The sequence below is a fragment of the Pseudopodoces humilis genome, chromosome 7 (genome assembly GCF_049639895.1).
Source record: "Pseudopodoces humilis isolate 2021_Gansu_Grassland_sample_001 chromosome 7, ASM4963989v1, whole genome shotgun sequence".
Taxonomy (NCBI): domain Eukaryota; kingdom Metazoa; phylum Chordata; class Aves; order Passeriformes; family Paridae; genus Pseudopodoces; species Pseudopodoces humilis.
Genome location: NC_142206.1, coordinates 54,755,038 through 54,773,019, shown reverse-complemented (window position 1 = coordinate 54,773,019; position 17,982 = coordinate 54,755,038). Strand labels below are relative to the sequence as shown.

The window sequence follows — 17,982 nt, the reverse complement described above, 5'->3', positions numbered from 1 at the left end:
TAGGCCGAGTCAAGAGGCCACATCCCTCCCGGGGCACAGCGTCCCCAGCGCTCGGGTCCAGGGCCGGGACGCTGTGCCAGGGGCAGGGGGAACACTGGGACGCCCGGGGCCAGGAAACGCCGCCCCCGGGGCCTGGGGCCGGGCCGGCGGGTGGGCGGAGGGGGCCGGGCCGGCGGGCGCTGCTCCGCCGCGCTGTGGGAGCTCGGAGGGTGGCGAGGCCACGAACCCCGTCCGGGGAGCGGCGCGGAGCGGGGCGGCCCCTCGGCACGGGCGGGAAGCGGCGGCGGGACCCAGCGGCTGCTCCGCGGAGGGTGTGAGCGAGCGCCGCGGAGACGCGTGCGGGACGAGCCCGGCCCGGGCGGCGGGAGCGCGGCCCGAGGGTGCGGGGGGAGGCGGCGGCGCAGGGAGGCGAGGGGCGGCCTCGCAGGGCGGAGCGGCGGGGAAGGCGAGCCGGCAGCCGGAGCGGGCGTGCGAACCCCACGGGCCGAGCGCCTGTGAGAGGGGGAGGAGGAGCCGCCCCGCCGCCCGGGGATGGTGAGGAGGAGGCGGCGGCTGCCGGGGGCCCAGTGAGGCCTTCACTCGGCGCCCGCCGCAGAGCCCGCCCGCCTCGCCGGCCGCCCCCCTCCCCCGCTCGCTCGCTGGCTCGCTCCCCCCTTCCCTCCCCTTCCCCTGATTCCTTCCCCGGCTCCCTTCCCCTGCCGCCGCCGCCGCCTCCTCCTCCCCGGGCTCCAGCCATGTAAGTGACCCGCTCCCCGGCTGGGAAGGGCTGGGGGAAGGAAGCGCCGGGGCCGGGGCCTGCTCGGCGCGGCCGCATTGTGCGGGGCCGGGAGGGAAAGGAAGGGACGGGAAAGGGGGCGGCCGCTCTTCTTTCGCCTTCCTCGGGCGTGGGCTTCGCCGCCGGCCTCCGGGCACGGCCGGGCGGGGTGGGGGGCGAAGAGGCCCGGGCTGCAGGCGGCCCCGGCCGGGCGGTCCGTCCTGCCGGCGGGCCCGGAGCGGACAGGAAGCTGTTGGCTCCCCGGGGATGCGGTGGGTGAGAGGGCGGCGGGGCGCGGGTCTCCCCTCGGGCCTGCCCCCGCCCCGGCCCCTGCGCGAGCATCCCCCGGGGAAACGGCGGTGTGGGCGGCTGGGGGGTGGTTTGTGATATTTCTGAAACAGCGGCAAGCAGAGTAGCCGAGGGCCCCCCATTTTCCCACCTCCCCCGCCCCCATTTTCTGCTCTTGTCTTCGGCGGCCGCGTTGTTCAGCCCAGCTCCGCTTTGCGGACCACTGAGTGTTTGCCGACGGGGGTGTGATTCTCTCCGTGGGCATTTGGCTTGTGTAGGTGGCTGTGCAGCGTTTATGGACTTGATTTTTTTTTTTTTTTTCTTAGCCGTGTTTTGCAGAGGTGTAGGGAGCTGCCTGCAGATGCACTCCCCCCACTCCCCCAGGTGAAATTCTGCAGTTGCCGAAATGTTCTTAGAGACTTGTAGGACTTGTGTCTGTTTCTTTGTAAAACGCATAATCAAGCATATAAACGTTCTGGTACTTTTAGTATATTTTACTGACAGGACGCTACTGATGCAGATACAGCTTGCATGTTATCGGTGGTGTGTGTTCCCCCCGCCCAGGCCACCCCTGTGGGAAATATTTAGCTGTTTTGCTTTGTTTTCCTACCACCTCTATCATGTAAGAAGCAAATCCATGATTTGCGCTTGTTTGTTTTATTTATACCACAGGAGGGATGTACGTTTCAAAATACAGTTATAAAAGGGAGTTACTAACACTTAATGCTGAAGAATATTTGTTTGCAGGTAAATAAATTTGACATACTGCGTGACTAGTAATTACTTTCATGTGGTAGTTAGTTTCATGGTGACAGCCACAACATTTGTCTAAGCAGATTTAAAGACTGTGGAGCTACCTTTGTTTTTTTTTTTAAATAGTAGGGTTTGTGTTGTGTGGGGTGTTTATAGAACTGTTTTTGGTGTGCAGCAGTGGTAAATCAAATTTAAAAATTGATCGGGTGTCCACAAGTCACTTACAACTCCAGAATTCACTTACAGTCTTATAAAAATGTCCTGTAAGTGATTACATTAACAATTAAATAGTTTCACAATTGTCTTGATTTCTCTGGGGACAGAGCAAAACTTCTGTTACAAATACTTTAAAATGGAATTTGATTAAATATATCTCGGGTTGGTACCGAAGTTCCAAGCAGCAGAGTTCCTATATTATATGAGCATAAGCTGTAAAAGGACTCATTCTTGTTTGGAAACATAAAGAAGATTTTGTCTGGGCTGCAGAGTGGGTTATGAAGAAGTCACTTTGCTGCCATCGCTCAGTTTTGAAATCGGTAGCTTAGTTTGTCCTATCAAACTGTTGTTGTGTTTGCAGCATGGACAGTTGGATGTCGTAACTGTGGCCCCTCACCTGAACAGCACTAACCTCCTGTCTAGGTTAATAACCTAACCTTCTGCAAAGGCAGGAGAGCGCAAATATTTCAAATTACAGTTTTGTAAACCTAGATTAGGCCAACAGATTAAAAAAAATTAAATATAGATGTGACTGTAGAGATTTTTGTTTTCCAGTTACTATCTTCCCCATAACTTAGTATCTGAGAATCCTTTGTGAACCTTGTGATAGCTGCACTTGGTGCCCTGAAATTCCAGCTTAGATGTGGTGTCATTGGACACACAGCACATAGTAGCAAATACTGGTGACCACACCTAAGTCATGGCCCACAATGCCTTCTTGTAAGGAAAGCTAAAATGGTGGAACAACCTGGTCCTTCTAAGCTTCCTTGAAAGCTGTCTGCCCAGATTTGGTAACTGGGTCATGGTGTGAAGCTGCTGCAGGCTCAGAGGGCCTTGAGCACATTGGAATCGCTGCTGCTCCCACGAAACACCCAGGGCAGGGTTTGTGTAATGCAGGAGATGTACTCCACTGGTCAAAGCCTGGTGGGAACATCTATCTGTACGCTCCACTTGAAACGTTGGCTGGAGCCCAACTTTGTTGTGTCTGTGCTGTTAGGTGCAGTTGGCTGTCAGCTGGGAGCTTGCACTGGGAAGAGATTGTAGGTTGCTCCTGGCATCCCATGTAACGGGCCCAAACACACCGCCCTGGCTCAGTCTAGTTCCTGTGTACCTCATCTGCTCTCATGACAGTGTCATGTGGCCACAGTAGGCAAACCTGGGCAGCTGGATCCTGTTTTGCCTGGTCCTGCTGCTGTGCATTATGAGAACATGTAAGGATGTGCAGCATGTTTGGGCTTAGGGTGTCCTGGGAGAATCAGCAATGTGCCACACCAGGGCAGTGGGCATCGGTAACTGCTGGTGTAACAGGGCAAAGTGTTAGCCCAGGGGAATGCTTTTTTGTAATCTGCTTTCTTATCTGGGCTAATGAGTGCAGCCCAGACACATTCTCACATGCTAGGACTGAGGCTGGTGGGCCAGAGCCTCTCTTTAGTCCCTTGCTTCCTCTCCCTCATGAAGATGAGGTGATTACCATAGGTGCTCCTGCATCCCATAAGCTTAAGCTTAAGCTTCAGCATTAAGGAAGACTTTCTTTTCTTCTGGATGTGCTGTAGGATATGAGTGGAAACAGATATAAAACTTGGCATTGGAAAGGGGACAGGAAATACAGATTAATATTTCTACTTTCTTAGAGAAAGAAAGGTGAGGATAATATATAGAAGAGAACGAGAGGAGGAGGTCTAATGTGACTCCCAAAAACAAAAGATGGTTCTGCTCCACCTTCTCTTGGTTGGTTGGTTTGACTGACTCCTTAAAGCAGTTTTCACTGCTGCAATGCCTAGGGAAGTGAGTTATCCCATTATTTATAAAGAAGTTAATAACCTTTAAGGAATTAATATGTACTCAAAACTGTTGTCACCATGATACAATGCTGATGTCATACCGTTCATGATTTACAGCACTTCAGCTGCATGAGGACTATTTCAGTGTTAAAAAAAGTATTACAGAAATGAGTATTGAAAAACAAGCAAAGAGAAGACTAAGAGAAAGACCAAGTTGTTTAGCTTTTGACAATATTCAGTCCTGTGCAGACACAGACTGGAGCAGCCAGGTCATACTTACCTCAGATGCCCTCTCTTCACTGGGAACCATTCCTAGATGGCCATAAATGAGGACTGTAATCGTTACTTTTTTTTTTTTTTTTCCCTCTAAGGATTTTATGGAAAAGGAACTTTTTCTGTTTTACACATCTTCAGTAGTACATTGACCTACAGTTAACTTGCTCTTCTATTCCGAGAAATTACTCTTGCTTGCTGCCACTGTCTTCAATAATGTCTCTTACTAAAATAGATGTATTAGGCACAGCTTGAATGTTTTAAAATACACTAGATAGAACAGGTTTGCTGCTGTTGGAGCTATGTCTATGGGCATCTTATTAGACAGTGAGAAGGGATCCTCAGCTCTTCAAATTGCAAATTAAAAATAGCTTAAGTTTCTCCATGTGAAGTAAGTGCTCTGACATGGCTGACTGAAAGACTGAGGTGGGACCTGTGCTGCAGGTTGGTGTCAGGAAGTGTTTAATGTTTTTCCACTTTGTTGTGCCATGGCTTCTTTACAAAACCCTCCACCCCCTTCACCACCCCTCTCCCCTGAAAGGAGGTGGGCAGGTAAAGACACGTCCCTGAGAACACAGCTGCAATAGCAAGTGGGAAATGTTTCTTGGGTAGAAATGGTGGAGAAAAGGCAGTCCAAGCTGTTTGGACACCACAGAGAATAGAAAAAGTAGTCCCTCTGAACTTTCTATTTCTTTGTTGATCTGCTTTTTTTGGCTCTCTTGTCATTCAAATTTGGATTATTAAATGACAGTTTAGCTGATGACCAGCAGGAAGCTGCCAAGTGGTAATCCTGGCAAGTGTTAACACAGGAAAACCTGGAGTAAGTTAGCATCAGATTGGAGAATTCTAGTCCTTCATGGTTTTTTATGGTTTACTTTTAGTAATAGTATTGTCCTTTCTGCAGCCTAGTTTGTCTGGTAGCTTCCTTTTTTATGTATGGTTGTTGGAAAGGATATTGATTGCTCAGTGCCTCTAAATGGTTGAATTGAAGATGCAGGGGTAGGATTGCACAGTCCCTGCACCCTCTATGACACAAAGTTAGAAGCGTTAACTTTCACACCTGGGTGTTGCATTTCCATACTCAAGCTGTGATAATCTTGGGGGTTTTGTTCAACACTTTGCAAATTTCTCAAGCCTCTAAGTGAGGTCTGGTCTCCTCTTGACATCAGCAAGCAAGTCTAGCTTGCATGGCTATTGTGCATGGCCATTTTGAAATGAAGCGTGCTATGTTTGTCAGGTTCTATCCTAATTGCTCTGAAGCTCAAAGAGTTTGTTCCAAGGTATCTCTGGCAGCTGTGGATTACTGGTCTCTATTCTGCAGCATATGGTGTTCTCATATTTATTTATGAAATTAGGAATTCTTACATGTCACTTGTTCCAATGTAGTTTTTTGTGTGTCTTCCCTCCCTCAGGCAAACATCTGTTTCGTGGAGTTGATAATTCTAAGTAGTGAGATCGGCAGATTTGTAATTTGGAAAAAAAACCCAAACTCACCTTGTTTCTGAAGAGAACTTCAACGTAAACTGTTAACTGGAAAAGCTGAGGAACAGTAGCAAGCAGTGTAGGTTCGTAGGCAGAGTGTCAGGGGAGTGACCTCCTTTCTCTGTCCATTTCTGCTGGCAGTGATGGAACTTGTTCAAATTTGAGCTTTGTGCTTTGAACCCCTGTTTCAAGTCACTCTGATGTGGTACAAAGCCCTCTGCCCCTGCTGCAGTTTCAGTTCTAGGTTGGATTAATTTTGACCACCTGTTTCCTTCCATCCAGTGTTGTGTCTTAGTGAGTTATGGGGAAATAGTTGCTTTTTAATCTAATTTCTGATGGATGGCTATCACCTGCATGCTCAGAGATAATTGATGCACATGTTCCAAATGCATGCAGAGATGGTATATATTTGTCAGGTGGGAATGGGATGTCTCTGTGGTGAGAGACTTCAGTAAAAGCCAGGTCTTTAGTGGCAGTTTACAAATGCTGCTGGGTTTTGTTTTATTAAACTTGTTGGTTACTGCTGGGAATTTTTCACCAATTAGATTTTTTGATCATTCAAGTAATACCAAATTGAATGGCAGCATGGACACTTCAGAGAGCACAGAAAAATTAAAGAAAAACAGGGAATATTTGTACCCCAAGCAGAAAAATAATCAGATTCAATTTAGAAAAATAATAAAAGCTAATGCATTTGGGAAGAGATTACATTCAGTGAGGGAGAGAAATGCACAGAATGTTTCTGTGGTAGTCAGCCATGAGCAAGGCACATTTTCAATAAGAAATTGTAATCGTGAGCTATTTAGAGATGGACTTTGTCTCATAAAGCAGAGGGGTAAAAATCCCAAGTTGTGCTTGAGTATATTTCATTGTGAGAATGACAGCAGCAAACTGCAGTGCGGTTAAGGAAGAGCAATAAAATTGATCATGGTGCTATATGGGCTGATTTGGGATAAAAGTGAGGTACATGAGCTTATCTATGGTTGTTTGTATACCTCTAGGAAAAGTGAAAGCTAGAAATACCAAAGGTAGGAAGATGCTTTTTGGGAAGTCAAGGAGATCTGAGTGGGATTAAGGGGATGACGCTGAAGGTCGGAAAATCTGAAGCAGGATAAGAATATTTACTGTCAGAGGTTTATCTCTAAGACGTGTTCTTTGCTGGTTAACAGACTATTATCAGGATGTAAAGAAACCTTCCAGGAGATGTTCTAGAGTTCTTCTATACAAGAAACTGATCTTTGTGATATTTTAGAATTTTTTTATTGTTGCAAAGAATGAGGTGATGTTGCAGAGATGGCGGTCTGCTAGGTAAGGTCTTGAATCCACTTTTAATTCAGATAGCACCTGGTAGAGTTGTGAGTCTGCCCAAGACCACCAGCCTACTCAGTGAAGAAGCAGGACTTTAGCAAGCCTATATTTTGGCACCTCCACCTGCCAAGATAAATTCTTGTGGAAAGCTAAGCCCTTGTTTAAGATTTATAAGAATAATAATAATAGAACAGAAAAATCCCAAACCAATAAAGCAGCAATGAAAATGGCTCTGTGTTGTATCCCTTGCTGTACATCTGCGACGTGCCTTGAGATGATGGTGTACTCTTCTTTTGATCCTTTTAGAAATAGCTGGGAAGGAGGAAAACGGAGGAAAATCCCTTGTCCCTTTTGTGGAGCTTTCTGCTGGAGTTCAAGAATTTCAGCAGAGTCATCTTCTGCCATAAACTGGTTTTTCAAGAGACATTCCTGCCATTATGAATGAAGTAGCGATAGTGAAGGAAGGCTGGCTTCACAAACGAGGTAAGTGACTCTTCCCTTCTGAACAGAAAATTGACTTCATCTCTCTCTAATCTGGTGTTTAGCAGCATGTCCTCAAATAATCCATCCTAGTGGGAAACAGCACATAGGGAGTGTGCCTGACTTTTTGCAGGCTTTAGAATATGCATATATAAGGGGTTTTCTTGTGTGTGTGTACATGTGTTCACTAAAAATTGGTTTCAGCTGCTTTGAGAATGATGATAAAGGTAGCAAGTGAAGAGATGCTACTTAGAATGTTAGAGGTTAAACTGTAGTAAATAATTTTGGTTTGTATGTAGGTCTGTAGCCTTCCTTTTTGTGCTAGAAGGGAGAATTAAGATGAATAGTTTTGAACAGTGAAAAACATGCCTGTATTTTTTGAGCAATGCTATGCTCTTGCAGAGACTTGCTAGAAAATGTGCTATTCTGTTTGTGTCTGAACTGCTCTGGGTACAGTGTCCTGGACAGGAGGAATAGCCTTGAGTTTGTGCATTTTGGTTGTACCATCAATGACATTTGATTTTTATAAAAAGTCTTTATTCTTGACAGAGTGGCAAAACTGAAAAGACAGTCATATGTATCGTTAGGCTTTTGCCTCCTTACATGTTTTCTTCCCAAAACAGTGGTTAATTTCTGGGGAGGTGTTTATTTTCAAGTACCACAGCATTGATCCTAAAAGGTATTTGACTTACCTGTTTCTTTGTGTTCTACTGTTGTTTCTTGGAAAGGAGCGAACAGTGTTAGGTACTTTCCATGATAATTGTCATTTTTTTGGACCAGAAACAGAATCTGTGTTCCAGCAGCAGGGAAGCTTACATGGTTCTGCAGACTCAGGATTTTTCTAGAGGGTTTGCAGCAACTTGCCTGAAGGTGCAAAGGTGTAGCATAATTATTTATGGAAGAAATTTCAAATGTGTTATCATAACCTTGGTAAAGGCTGGTGGTTCTTTCGCAACAATAAGAAATTTCTAGGAATTCAGAAAACATGTTGATAACGTGTATTTTAAAAGGGTGAAAGCGTATATTTCTAACAATTGGATATGCAATGTAGTTTAGCAGATTGATGCTTGATGTACTAATGTTTTGTTCAAGTTTTTTAGGGGGGTGTGTGGGGGTTTTTTTTGTTCTGGTTTGTTTCAGTTGAAAATACCTTTGCACTCATTAGCTTAAATAGCTCATTCAGTAATTCTGGTGTACCCAGGCTGCTTTGTTCTGACAAAGTATTTGAGAACTACTCTGTGTTTGTATTAAATAGAAGAAAGAAACACGGAATTATACTTCCCATTCCCATTTATGAATCTAGAAACTCTTCAAATCAGAGATTTTTTTTTAGTTTTAAGCAGTGTCCTCAGATTGAGGGTTTTTAATCATCTGTTGTTGCAATTCTTCCTGCACTTACCTGTAATTTAAAAAAACTGTTATTTTGAGGAGCACTGCACAAAAATCGGAGGGAAAAACATTTATTTTAAACAGTATAGAAAAGACATTGTCAGGATGATTCAGAGGCACATGTCTGAAACTTCTAAACAATCGTGTTTTATTTCAGGTTTGTGTGTATTTACTTTTGGGAACTGAATTTTTGTTGTTTCTAGGATTAAAATAAAGCTACTTTCAAGTAAGGAGACCTCTGGAGGAGGTCTTAGTAAAAGATGCCCAGATCGCCTCATCTGATTTTTTTTGTTGTTGTTTTAAAGTTGCCTTAGAGAAACAGATGAATATCTCTGATGGTTTGCTGATAATATTATGATGAGATTATATGCTGAACACATTCCCATTTTCAAAATGTTACTCTGCATGTTCCGCAAATTTGTGCCCAAACTCCTAAACTGTTAAACATAACTTGGCATTTCTTGAATGCCAGGTTTCCTAATCTTTTTAACCTGTTCCCCAATGCCTTTTTGCCCTCTTGGTATGTGGGGTGACACCTATTTCGTTCCACTCCATTGACTTTGCAACTGTTAAGTCGGTGTTGTCCTTGTGAGGAGATTTTTAGAAAGAAATACTCTATCTTCTCTTCAGCCTGCTGGTGTTAGCCCTGGAAATCTCTTGGTTTTTGTAGCTGTTCAGGGACAGGTTGACAAATTCAGTTCATTTGGCTCTGTCTTTGTTGGGGAGTAGCTTATCCACTCCGTGCGTGTGTGTTTTGTTAAGATTTTTTTTTTATTATTATTTTTTAATAATCTACATTTATTGCCAGACACTATCAGTTTGCTAGCTCTGCTAGATCAAGTGCTTCAACCACAGGATGTTTCCAAAACTGATGTCTGATACGGTGAGCTTCTGAAGTCAAGGCATAAACAATAATTAGTGCAGGGAGGGACTGCTAAAGGGGGGATTTCAGATATAAGAAACATACATAGTTTGTCTTTTAGATCACTTAGAAAACCAAAGGTTGCACTGCATCTATTCTTTAAAGTTCCTAAGGCTTTCCTCATGCAAATATTTTAGGTAGTGACTGGCCAAAATCCAGATTGGGCAGTGATGCTCTCTCAGCCTAACGTTCCCCATAGCTTTGGTTGGATTTGGTATGTCTTACAGTTCCTGTCCTGAGCAGTTGAACAGCATGGCTGCATGCAGTTAAACAGTTGCTACATCTCACCCCAGCAGTGGCTTAATTTTGGTGGTTTTAATGATTTGTGTATGTATAAATCAGGCTGCAAAGTGCTCTGGAGCCCTTCTGGATGGCAGGTGTAAGTAAGCATAAAGCCATCATTAGCAGGAGCAGGTGTTTCAGCCTGGCAGGGATGTAGCAGGGCTTTCTAGAACCGTGGAGTTGTTTTCTTCTGTCAGCATGCTTTACATTTACGTTTTTGTTTCCAAGATTAAAAATACAAATGGAGAAATGAAATTAAACATTGCTGCCTGACCGAGAGCTCTTGGCAGTTCTCTAAGTCAGTCACTAAAGGAAACTCTACTTCCAGTAGTGCAGATGTTTGTTTGTGCAGGGGCCAGTCATGTCCGTGACATGTCTAACCTCAACCAGGCAGAAATAGAAGAATTCCTGAATGAACTTTCCCCTCCCCATCCCTTTCCCCATTGTCAGTCCTCAGTGCTCTTACTCAAATCCCAGTAAAGATAGATTTATGTGACCGCTCTCTGTGTGACTGCGTGGCTGGACTGTTCCAACACAGGTGGAATAGGAGGTGTGAAGGAGCTCAGTCTTGGTGCACTGTGTGTGTGCATCCAGGGTGTGCAGGCCCTGGTTGTATAACACTGAAGGTTCTGTTTAGTGGAAAAGGATGGGGGAAATGGTTCGACGCAGAGGTGCTATAATTGTGATTGAATATGAGGGGAGAAGGAGAAAATTATCTGCCCAAATTGCTGCTTGTTGAGCTCCGAGATTATAGGTTTTCTGAATGTATGTCATGAGGATCCTTAATTTTGGCTGTGTGTGGGGAACTTTTTAGAGAACAGAGGTGTGCTCAAGTGTATTTTACTTGCTTTACTGATACATTTTAAAGATCTCATTGGATTTCTTGCATCTTTCTGCTCTGGTCCCTGTTTATAAAGGTCCTTCTATTGTTTCCAGTCTTCATCCTGTTTTTTTCTTTTTTTTTTTAAGTCTTTCTGCATGGCTAACAAAGAGGGGATTGTGCATTTTGATACTCTGTCATCTCTGTCCTCCCTAGTATGTCCGGTTTTCTTATTAGGGCATAAACTTGTATGAAAAAGAGGAGTCTTTCGGAGGCAGGGAAAGAGGGGGAGGGAAAAATATTCACTGACATTTGAAAAAGGAAATAGAAAAATCTCCATTTCTCAGTCTGAGAAATCTGAAGCAATTGTAAGGAGCTGGAGAGACCTGTGTATTCATCCATTAATATTTGGCAGGAAATGCAGAGCTATTTTTTTTAAATTAGTATGCTAACGTCACATAGTAATTTTAACCATGAAAACCTTAACGTGTCCTCCAAATGCCAATTTTTATGGACTTCAGGCAGGTAAAACTATTTGACTGATGGAGTCTCTGGTTTACAAGCTGATCAAAACTAACAGAGGCCCTTAAATGAGAAATAGTACATAAGATACCTACTCCACTTCTGTATATAATATTTTTTTTATTATTTTGGTTAAAGAATTATTTCTGTAATGAATGGAGCAATACAGATGACCTGATAAATAACAAGTGGCCCGTTGTGGTTCATCTTGCTATAGCTTCATTGCATAAAATGGATGCAAGATCCACGTGTAAAATACAAACCAGGAGTAAAACGCTGATTGTTGCTCTTTTAACTTTCTCTAGCGGAATAGCACAGATGGTGAACTTTAGCTTTGTTATTTTGAGCAGAGGTTCATACTTTCAGTATTCTGATAGTGTGAATCAAAAGAGGATTTTAGAAGGTATGACCAGATCCATTTTTAAGCCAGGGAGTCTCTGGTGTTGCTGTTTTTCTTCACCTCTTCTTTCTTCTCTTTTTTTATGTTCTCACCATGTTCCCTACCTCTTTTTATGTATATGTGTGCGTGTGTATTTTATTTTGGGGTGTTTTTTTGTTCTTACCTTGGCTTCTGTCTGTCCCTGGAATTTAGTGATGCACTGTCTCAGTGACCTGTGTAGTCAGAACCTTTGAGGTTCAGATTAGTTCAAGGATTGTCTGGCTTTCATGGTTTGTCAAAGAATGGCTGTGGCACTTGATGCAAAGGATCCTAGGAGCCATCTGAACTCTGAAGATGCCAGCTATAGAGGGTACAGCTGCTTCAGAGGAAAAGCTGGGGAGAATGGAAAGGTAAGAAACAAGATAGGGACTGAACAAAAAATTGAGTGGGGCTGAACAAAGAACAGAGTTGGGGAAGTTGTGACAAAGGGAAAGAAGCTGATGCTGTTTCTAGATCTGAAGGGTTGGGTTTATAGGGAAATCTGTTGCTCCTCTTGTTGGAAACAAAAGATAAGCTGTGTCAGTTTGTGGTTTTCCTTGTGCGTCTCTTTTTCAACACAAGGGGCAATAGTTTTGCAATTCTAGCTTTGGTTGCTTTCATTTTGCTTGTCCTGTTCTGGGAAAAGGGGACTGGGGAGGAACCAGGAAATTGTCGACCAATAAATCTGACCTTGGTGGTAGGCAAGATGCTAGAAGCATTAAGAAAGGATGAGATCACAAAACATCTGGAGAAATACGAGCTGATAATGGCTAGTCAGCTAGACTTTCGGAGGGTAATCTCATCTGATGGAATTATTTGTGGAGAGGTCATAGGAAACAGGCTGGATCCAGTGTACTGTAAAGTTTGCTCTGGATGACAGGGGAAGTCAGAAACTGAGAATCAACTGGTGCAGTGTAACTCTACTGTACTTCATCTTTGAAAGAGCTGGTATAGCCTAGCAATGGCTCATCTTTCACAGAGCAAACTACTTGTCTTTGAGTGTTTGTTACTTTCCAGCATCCTTTCAGAAAACTTTTTTCCAGAACACTTCTGCATGAAACCCATTCTTTAATCTACGGCTTCACATTTTTGACGTGTGACATCCAAATGTTTCTTTCTTCAGTAAAAATTACTTCCAAAAAGTCTTTATTCCAACATTTTCACAAAATACTTTCAGTTCTTTTGAGAAGTGATGCTGGGTTAGATGTTTCTCATTGATTGTAAACTGACTGGAATTTACATGCAAGTGACACGGAACACTCTCACTTTGAATGGCTAAGGAGAAGACCTGGGATGTTGATGCCCACGTTATTTATGTCAGTCCTGGAAATTTACTTTCTTATTCTGTTTTATTGCACATCAGAAGTGAAACAAACTAGGTCTCAATTTTATCTCTAAAAGTGGGGTAGCGTCATAAATTAATGTTACTTGTTATTAAAAGGGATTTGAGAATGAGGGATCTAGGACGTTGCAAGCCCTGTAAAAGCAAGCCTGGGAATGCTCGATTCAGTGGATCATGCAGAAAGTGCCTGTATTGGCTTTGATTTTCCTTGATGGCTCTTTCCTTTTCAAAAAGGGAAAGGTAGGCCTCTGAAAAAAAAAAAAGCTGTCCATGTTTTCTATTTTTTTTTCTCTCAGTAGGCATATTGAGAAGTCATCAGGTTTGGATGTAGGAAGAAAGAAGTACTGAGTGAGTATGCTATTTTGAGGTAAAGAGAGCAAGAGAATAAAGCTTGCTTCTTGTTCCTGCAGGGGTGGTTTTAGGCAAGGTGCTGTGCCATGCATTTAGAATTTGGTGTCTTGTCCTCCCTTGGAAATGTCTTCCCCTGCAGCCCCTGTGTGGATGCTAGAAGTTTCCTTCCCTTCCAGCTGGTTCTGCTGCCTCTGTGTAAGCACCATCAGTTGCACTCCTTGTCCGTGCCTGTGGCTTCCCCTGCCCAAACTTGCTCCTGGTTATCTCTCGTAGCCTGAGACTTTGGTGTCTGAAACAGCTGGTGAGGACTTCAGTGCTCTTAGAGCAGTACATGGTGACATGTGGTGTCTCTCCTTTCATAAATTTTTGATGTTTCTAATAATTCTCTTAAAAATTGGGGTAGTGCTTCGTGTCAGATTCATTTGGGAAACAGACCTTGATATCTGTTGGGGAAAAAATGGATTTGCTTAATATCTCAACATATAATTTTAATGTATTTTAAAAGAGAGAGCATTGTAAAACCCAAATACCTGTCAGCTGTGTGGGTTTTTCCCCCTTTTACATAAAAGAGTAGCTGATTTACTAAGAGAAAAATTAGTAAAGTCTTATTTAAAAGTCATCTCTCATGGGGGAAGACATAGGAGGGATTATTATTTTCAGATGCATTATGTTGTAGGTACAATGTGCTTCTTAAAGGGGGAACAAAAACCAGGAAACTATGTGAGGAAAGAGGAAGAAAAAGAATGGAGAAAGAAAAACACCATATTAGGTGTGAAGTAGTGTGTTTTTGTGAGAAATATTTACTGCAACTGAAAGGGGGAAATAATGAAGACTGACTTTGAATGCAGTTGGTAAGCATGCTACAGACCTCTGGGATTATTCTCCCACCTCTTCAAGTTGAGCCAAAAATGTGAAAAAGATAGCTGGTCAAACAACATTGTGAAATTTGTCAGTTTATTCAAAAGTGCACGGTCACTATTTGCAGACAGCCCAGGTAAACAATCATCACAGACTGTGGGCAAGTCTGTTACTGTTTTCCCCAGTCTCTTGGGTAAGTTGGGAGAGCATGTTTTGAAGTGCTGTCCAAAACCTAGGTCTTTGGTGAACTACATGTAGAAATACACTCTGGAGTCAGTGGTTCCGAGCATAGCTGCAATGGTATTCCATGCTCATATAGAGACTGAGAGCAGCATCTGAGTCATTTATGGGGCTGTCAAGTCAGTCTCCTCTGTCTGTGCTTTACTAATGGACTCCTAATGAGAGCCACAGGGTGAGCATGCCAGAGAAGTGGGCTTTGTGTTGGTGGTGAACCATGGCCTTCACAGGAGATAGCTGTTTTGGGGGCGAGCTCCAGCCTTTGAATGGTTGGGGTTGGAAGCGACCTAGTCCAACCCCTGTGTCATAGGCAGGCACACCTTGCACTAACTAGACCATGTTGCTCAAAGCCCCATCCAACCTAGCCTTGGACCAGTTCTAGGGATGTGACATCCACAACTTCACTGGGCTGCCTGTGCCTCACCACCTTCAGAGCGAAGAACTTCTTCCTTAAATATTCTGTAGTCTAAATCTACTCTCCTATATTTGAAAACCATGACCTGACACAATAGACCCTGATAAAAAGCCCCTCTCAGGCTTTCTTAAAAGCCCTCATTATGTATAAAAAAGTGAGCAGTAAGGTCTCTCCAGAGTCCCAGAGTCCAGAGCTCTTTTCAGGCTGAACAACCCCAAACTCTCTCATCCTGTCTCCGTGGGAGAGGTCTTCATGACAAGCGTTATTTGCTGATGGAGACTCAAGATGTTGATACTGGTGTGCCTTGAAGTGGACTTCAGGTGGTGATGGAGGTCAGGCTACTAAAGCAATTGCTACTAATTCTCAAATTTTAAGTGCCCTTATGTTTGTGTTGGCTTTATAAATCAGTTCCCACCTGTAGAAGTCACAAGAATTTGAAAGTTTTGACTGTTTTTCTTCCTGAAGCAGAGAAGCTTGCTAATTGTCATGATGTTGAGAAAAATAAGAAGATAGTCTAAACCATGAAGCAGGCACTCAGGTTAAGCAGAACAGAAAGAGCTGTTTAATTACTTGTCAGAAAAAAAGCTCAAAAAATAGAGGATTTGAAATAATTTGTAGTGTGTGTTTTTGTTTTTCTGGCTTCCTAGCCTTAGCAGTATTAGTACCCTGCTATTTCTGCAATTTTGTCAGAGAGTCTGGGGATGACAGAACACATCCTAATGGCACTTCAGAAAGCAGGCAATATTAAAAAATAAATTTCTGATTATCTGCAAGATGCTTGACAGATCTAATTGTTAATAGAAACATAGAAATAAAACTGTATTTGAACTATTTTTTTATTTATCAAACTCCCTTAAAATAAATCTTAAGATTTAAGAGAAAAAAGACTTAGTTAAATTTTTTGCCATGTCTTCCCATACAAGCCTTTGTATGTGCCATATTACAAATGATAACATATTGCCGCTTTGTGCAGGATGTTGTAGGTTAAACTGGTGTGGGAAATATTTGCACTTAGTAGGGTTTATCCCCAGAATTACAAGGCTACACACAGTTATGTATATTTTTGGCTTTCTGCTTCTCAGTTGGAGTATTAGTAAATAGTTACACCCTTGAACAACCTGTTACGCAGCTCCAAATCCATCGCCAGGCCTCTGCAGAATGGGAATACAGCCTTTTATTTGCTGGTTGCTTTTCAGGGGCTTGCAGGCATGGATTGTCTGCACTGGTGTTTACACATCATACATATCCCTGCACCTGTCTGTGGTCAATAAACCATCTATAAATACTAATCATTTAACTAACTGAAAGTGTTTTCTTTGTAATGTAAATTTTTTTCTTTGTCTTGTTTTATTTAATTTTTAACTTTTGATCATGTAGTCTCCTTGCCTTCCTATGCTTATTATGTAGAATGAAAACTTGGGAACACCAAGGAATAATTCAAGATTCAAATGTGTAAATGCATAGATTTAGCTATATTAAATGTTTATTCTTCTACTGGAAGCTTATGCATGGAGCAGTCTGGAATGCAGTTGTGAATATCCGTGGTGACAGTGCTGGTTGTAGGATTTGGAAGTAGTTTTATAGGTGGACTTTGATTTTTGGGCAGAGGATATGCCAGTATAGATTCACTCATCAAGTCATTCTGTGGGAAGTACTCTTCATGCTGCTGGGGCAACGTATTGAGAAGACCACTCTTTAGATCATCATGGTGTTTTTTCCATGATATTTTTTTAAAAAGAAATGCTGCCTTTTTACATGGCTGTTACAAAAAAAAATGATTTATCTGCTTTAATCATAGAATGGATTGGGTTGGAATCAACCTTAGAGATCATCTAATTCAACCCCCTGCCATGGACAGGGACACCTTCCACTAGATCAGGTTGCTTGAAGCCACATCCAAATTGGTCTTGAACACTTTTGGGGATGGGATATTCATGGTTTCTCTGGGTAGCTTGTTCTAGCACCTTACCACCCTAAACCTAAAGAATTTCTAACCTAATCTAAATCTTTTCTCTTAGTTTGAAACCATTCTTCTGTTATCCTATCACTGTCTGTGTAAGAAGTCACTCTCTCTTTAATCCCTCTTAAGGAATGAAATTGGTGACTTTAATACTGTCTTTGGTGTTATTTTTCAGACAGCGAAAGAGTAAGATATTTGACTCTTTCAATTTGAAATTTTCTTTGCATCAGGGATAGTTGTAAATCTGGTCTTCTTTTCTGAGTAGGTATGTTTTTACTATAGCAGGAACATTTGAAAGGTATATAACTTAGTTATCTCTTGATGTAGAAGTCAAAGTTGCCTTATCACTTGCATAGTAAGAAAAGCATTTATTCTAAATAAGAATTAGGGGGAAATTGCATTTTCATTTGTGGAAAACCACTGCAAACTTGCTGGCAACAACCTCCAGCTGACTTGCAGTATCGCTATAATGCCTATTGAATGCTTTTGTGACAGCTTGTTTCTGTTGTTTCTGCTGAAGTTTAGCCTGTAAAGTCAAGATATCTTGATCTGAGAGATGGGGAGATGGTTAAATTACATCATCATGGAAGAATAGCAGCATACTTAGCTTTAAAGCCATTCACGACTACATTGGCACCCCTTTGTTATACAGTGTAGCTGCAAACGAACTGCAGCAATAATGAACCAATCCATCTAAATCACAGCAGCTGAACAACTGACTGTTCCATCTCAAAATGCAAATGCTTTGTGCAGAATGGATTTAATTGTAAATGTTTGCTTAGTAGGGAATATGAGCCTTTTAGTTTGTGACAATAATTGTGAATACAAAGACCCACAGAATTTTAGGGTTTACATAGCTTGTCCCTGTTCTCATAACAATATTTCAAAGTCACTTTTTTAAAATGTACCATTTGGCTTTTTTCTAGCCAGTGAATAGAACTCTAAATGCCCAATCTCCAAGTGGTGTTTTGGAAACTGAAGGATAAATTTAGCTCTATGTACTTAGATCAGGCAGAATTTTGTGTTATATTTCCTTCAAATCTATGTTAGGGCTTTTATGTAGCTTCAGATAAGAAGAGGAAAAAAATGCTGACTTTCAGAGCTTGAATTTGTTTTGCTGTGCAGAAATGT

The 17,982-nt window shown here is 42.6% G+C and overlaps 1 protein-coding gene across 1 annotated transcript in view; it reads left to right on the top strand.

Moving 5' to 3' along the window:
- Nucleotides 1–586: 586 nt before the first annotated feature.
- The window catches only part of AKT1 (AKT serine/threonine kinase 1), a 72,690-nt gene continuing 55,294 nt past the window's right edge, over nt 587–17,982 (top strand). Inside the window, exons 1-2 of the mRNA XM_005520078.3 lie at nt 587–736; nt 7,162–7,338. Of these exons, the coding sequence (XP_005520135.1) occupies nt 7,293–7,338 (46 nt within the window). The 5' untranslated portion in view covers nt 587–736; nt 7,162–7,292. The remainder of the gene's footprint in view (nt 737–7,161; nt 7,339–17,982) is intronic.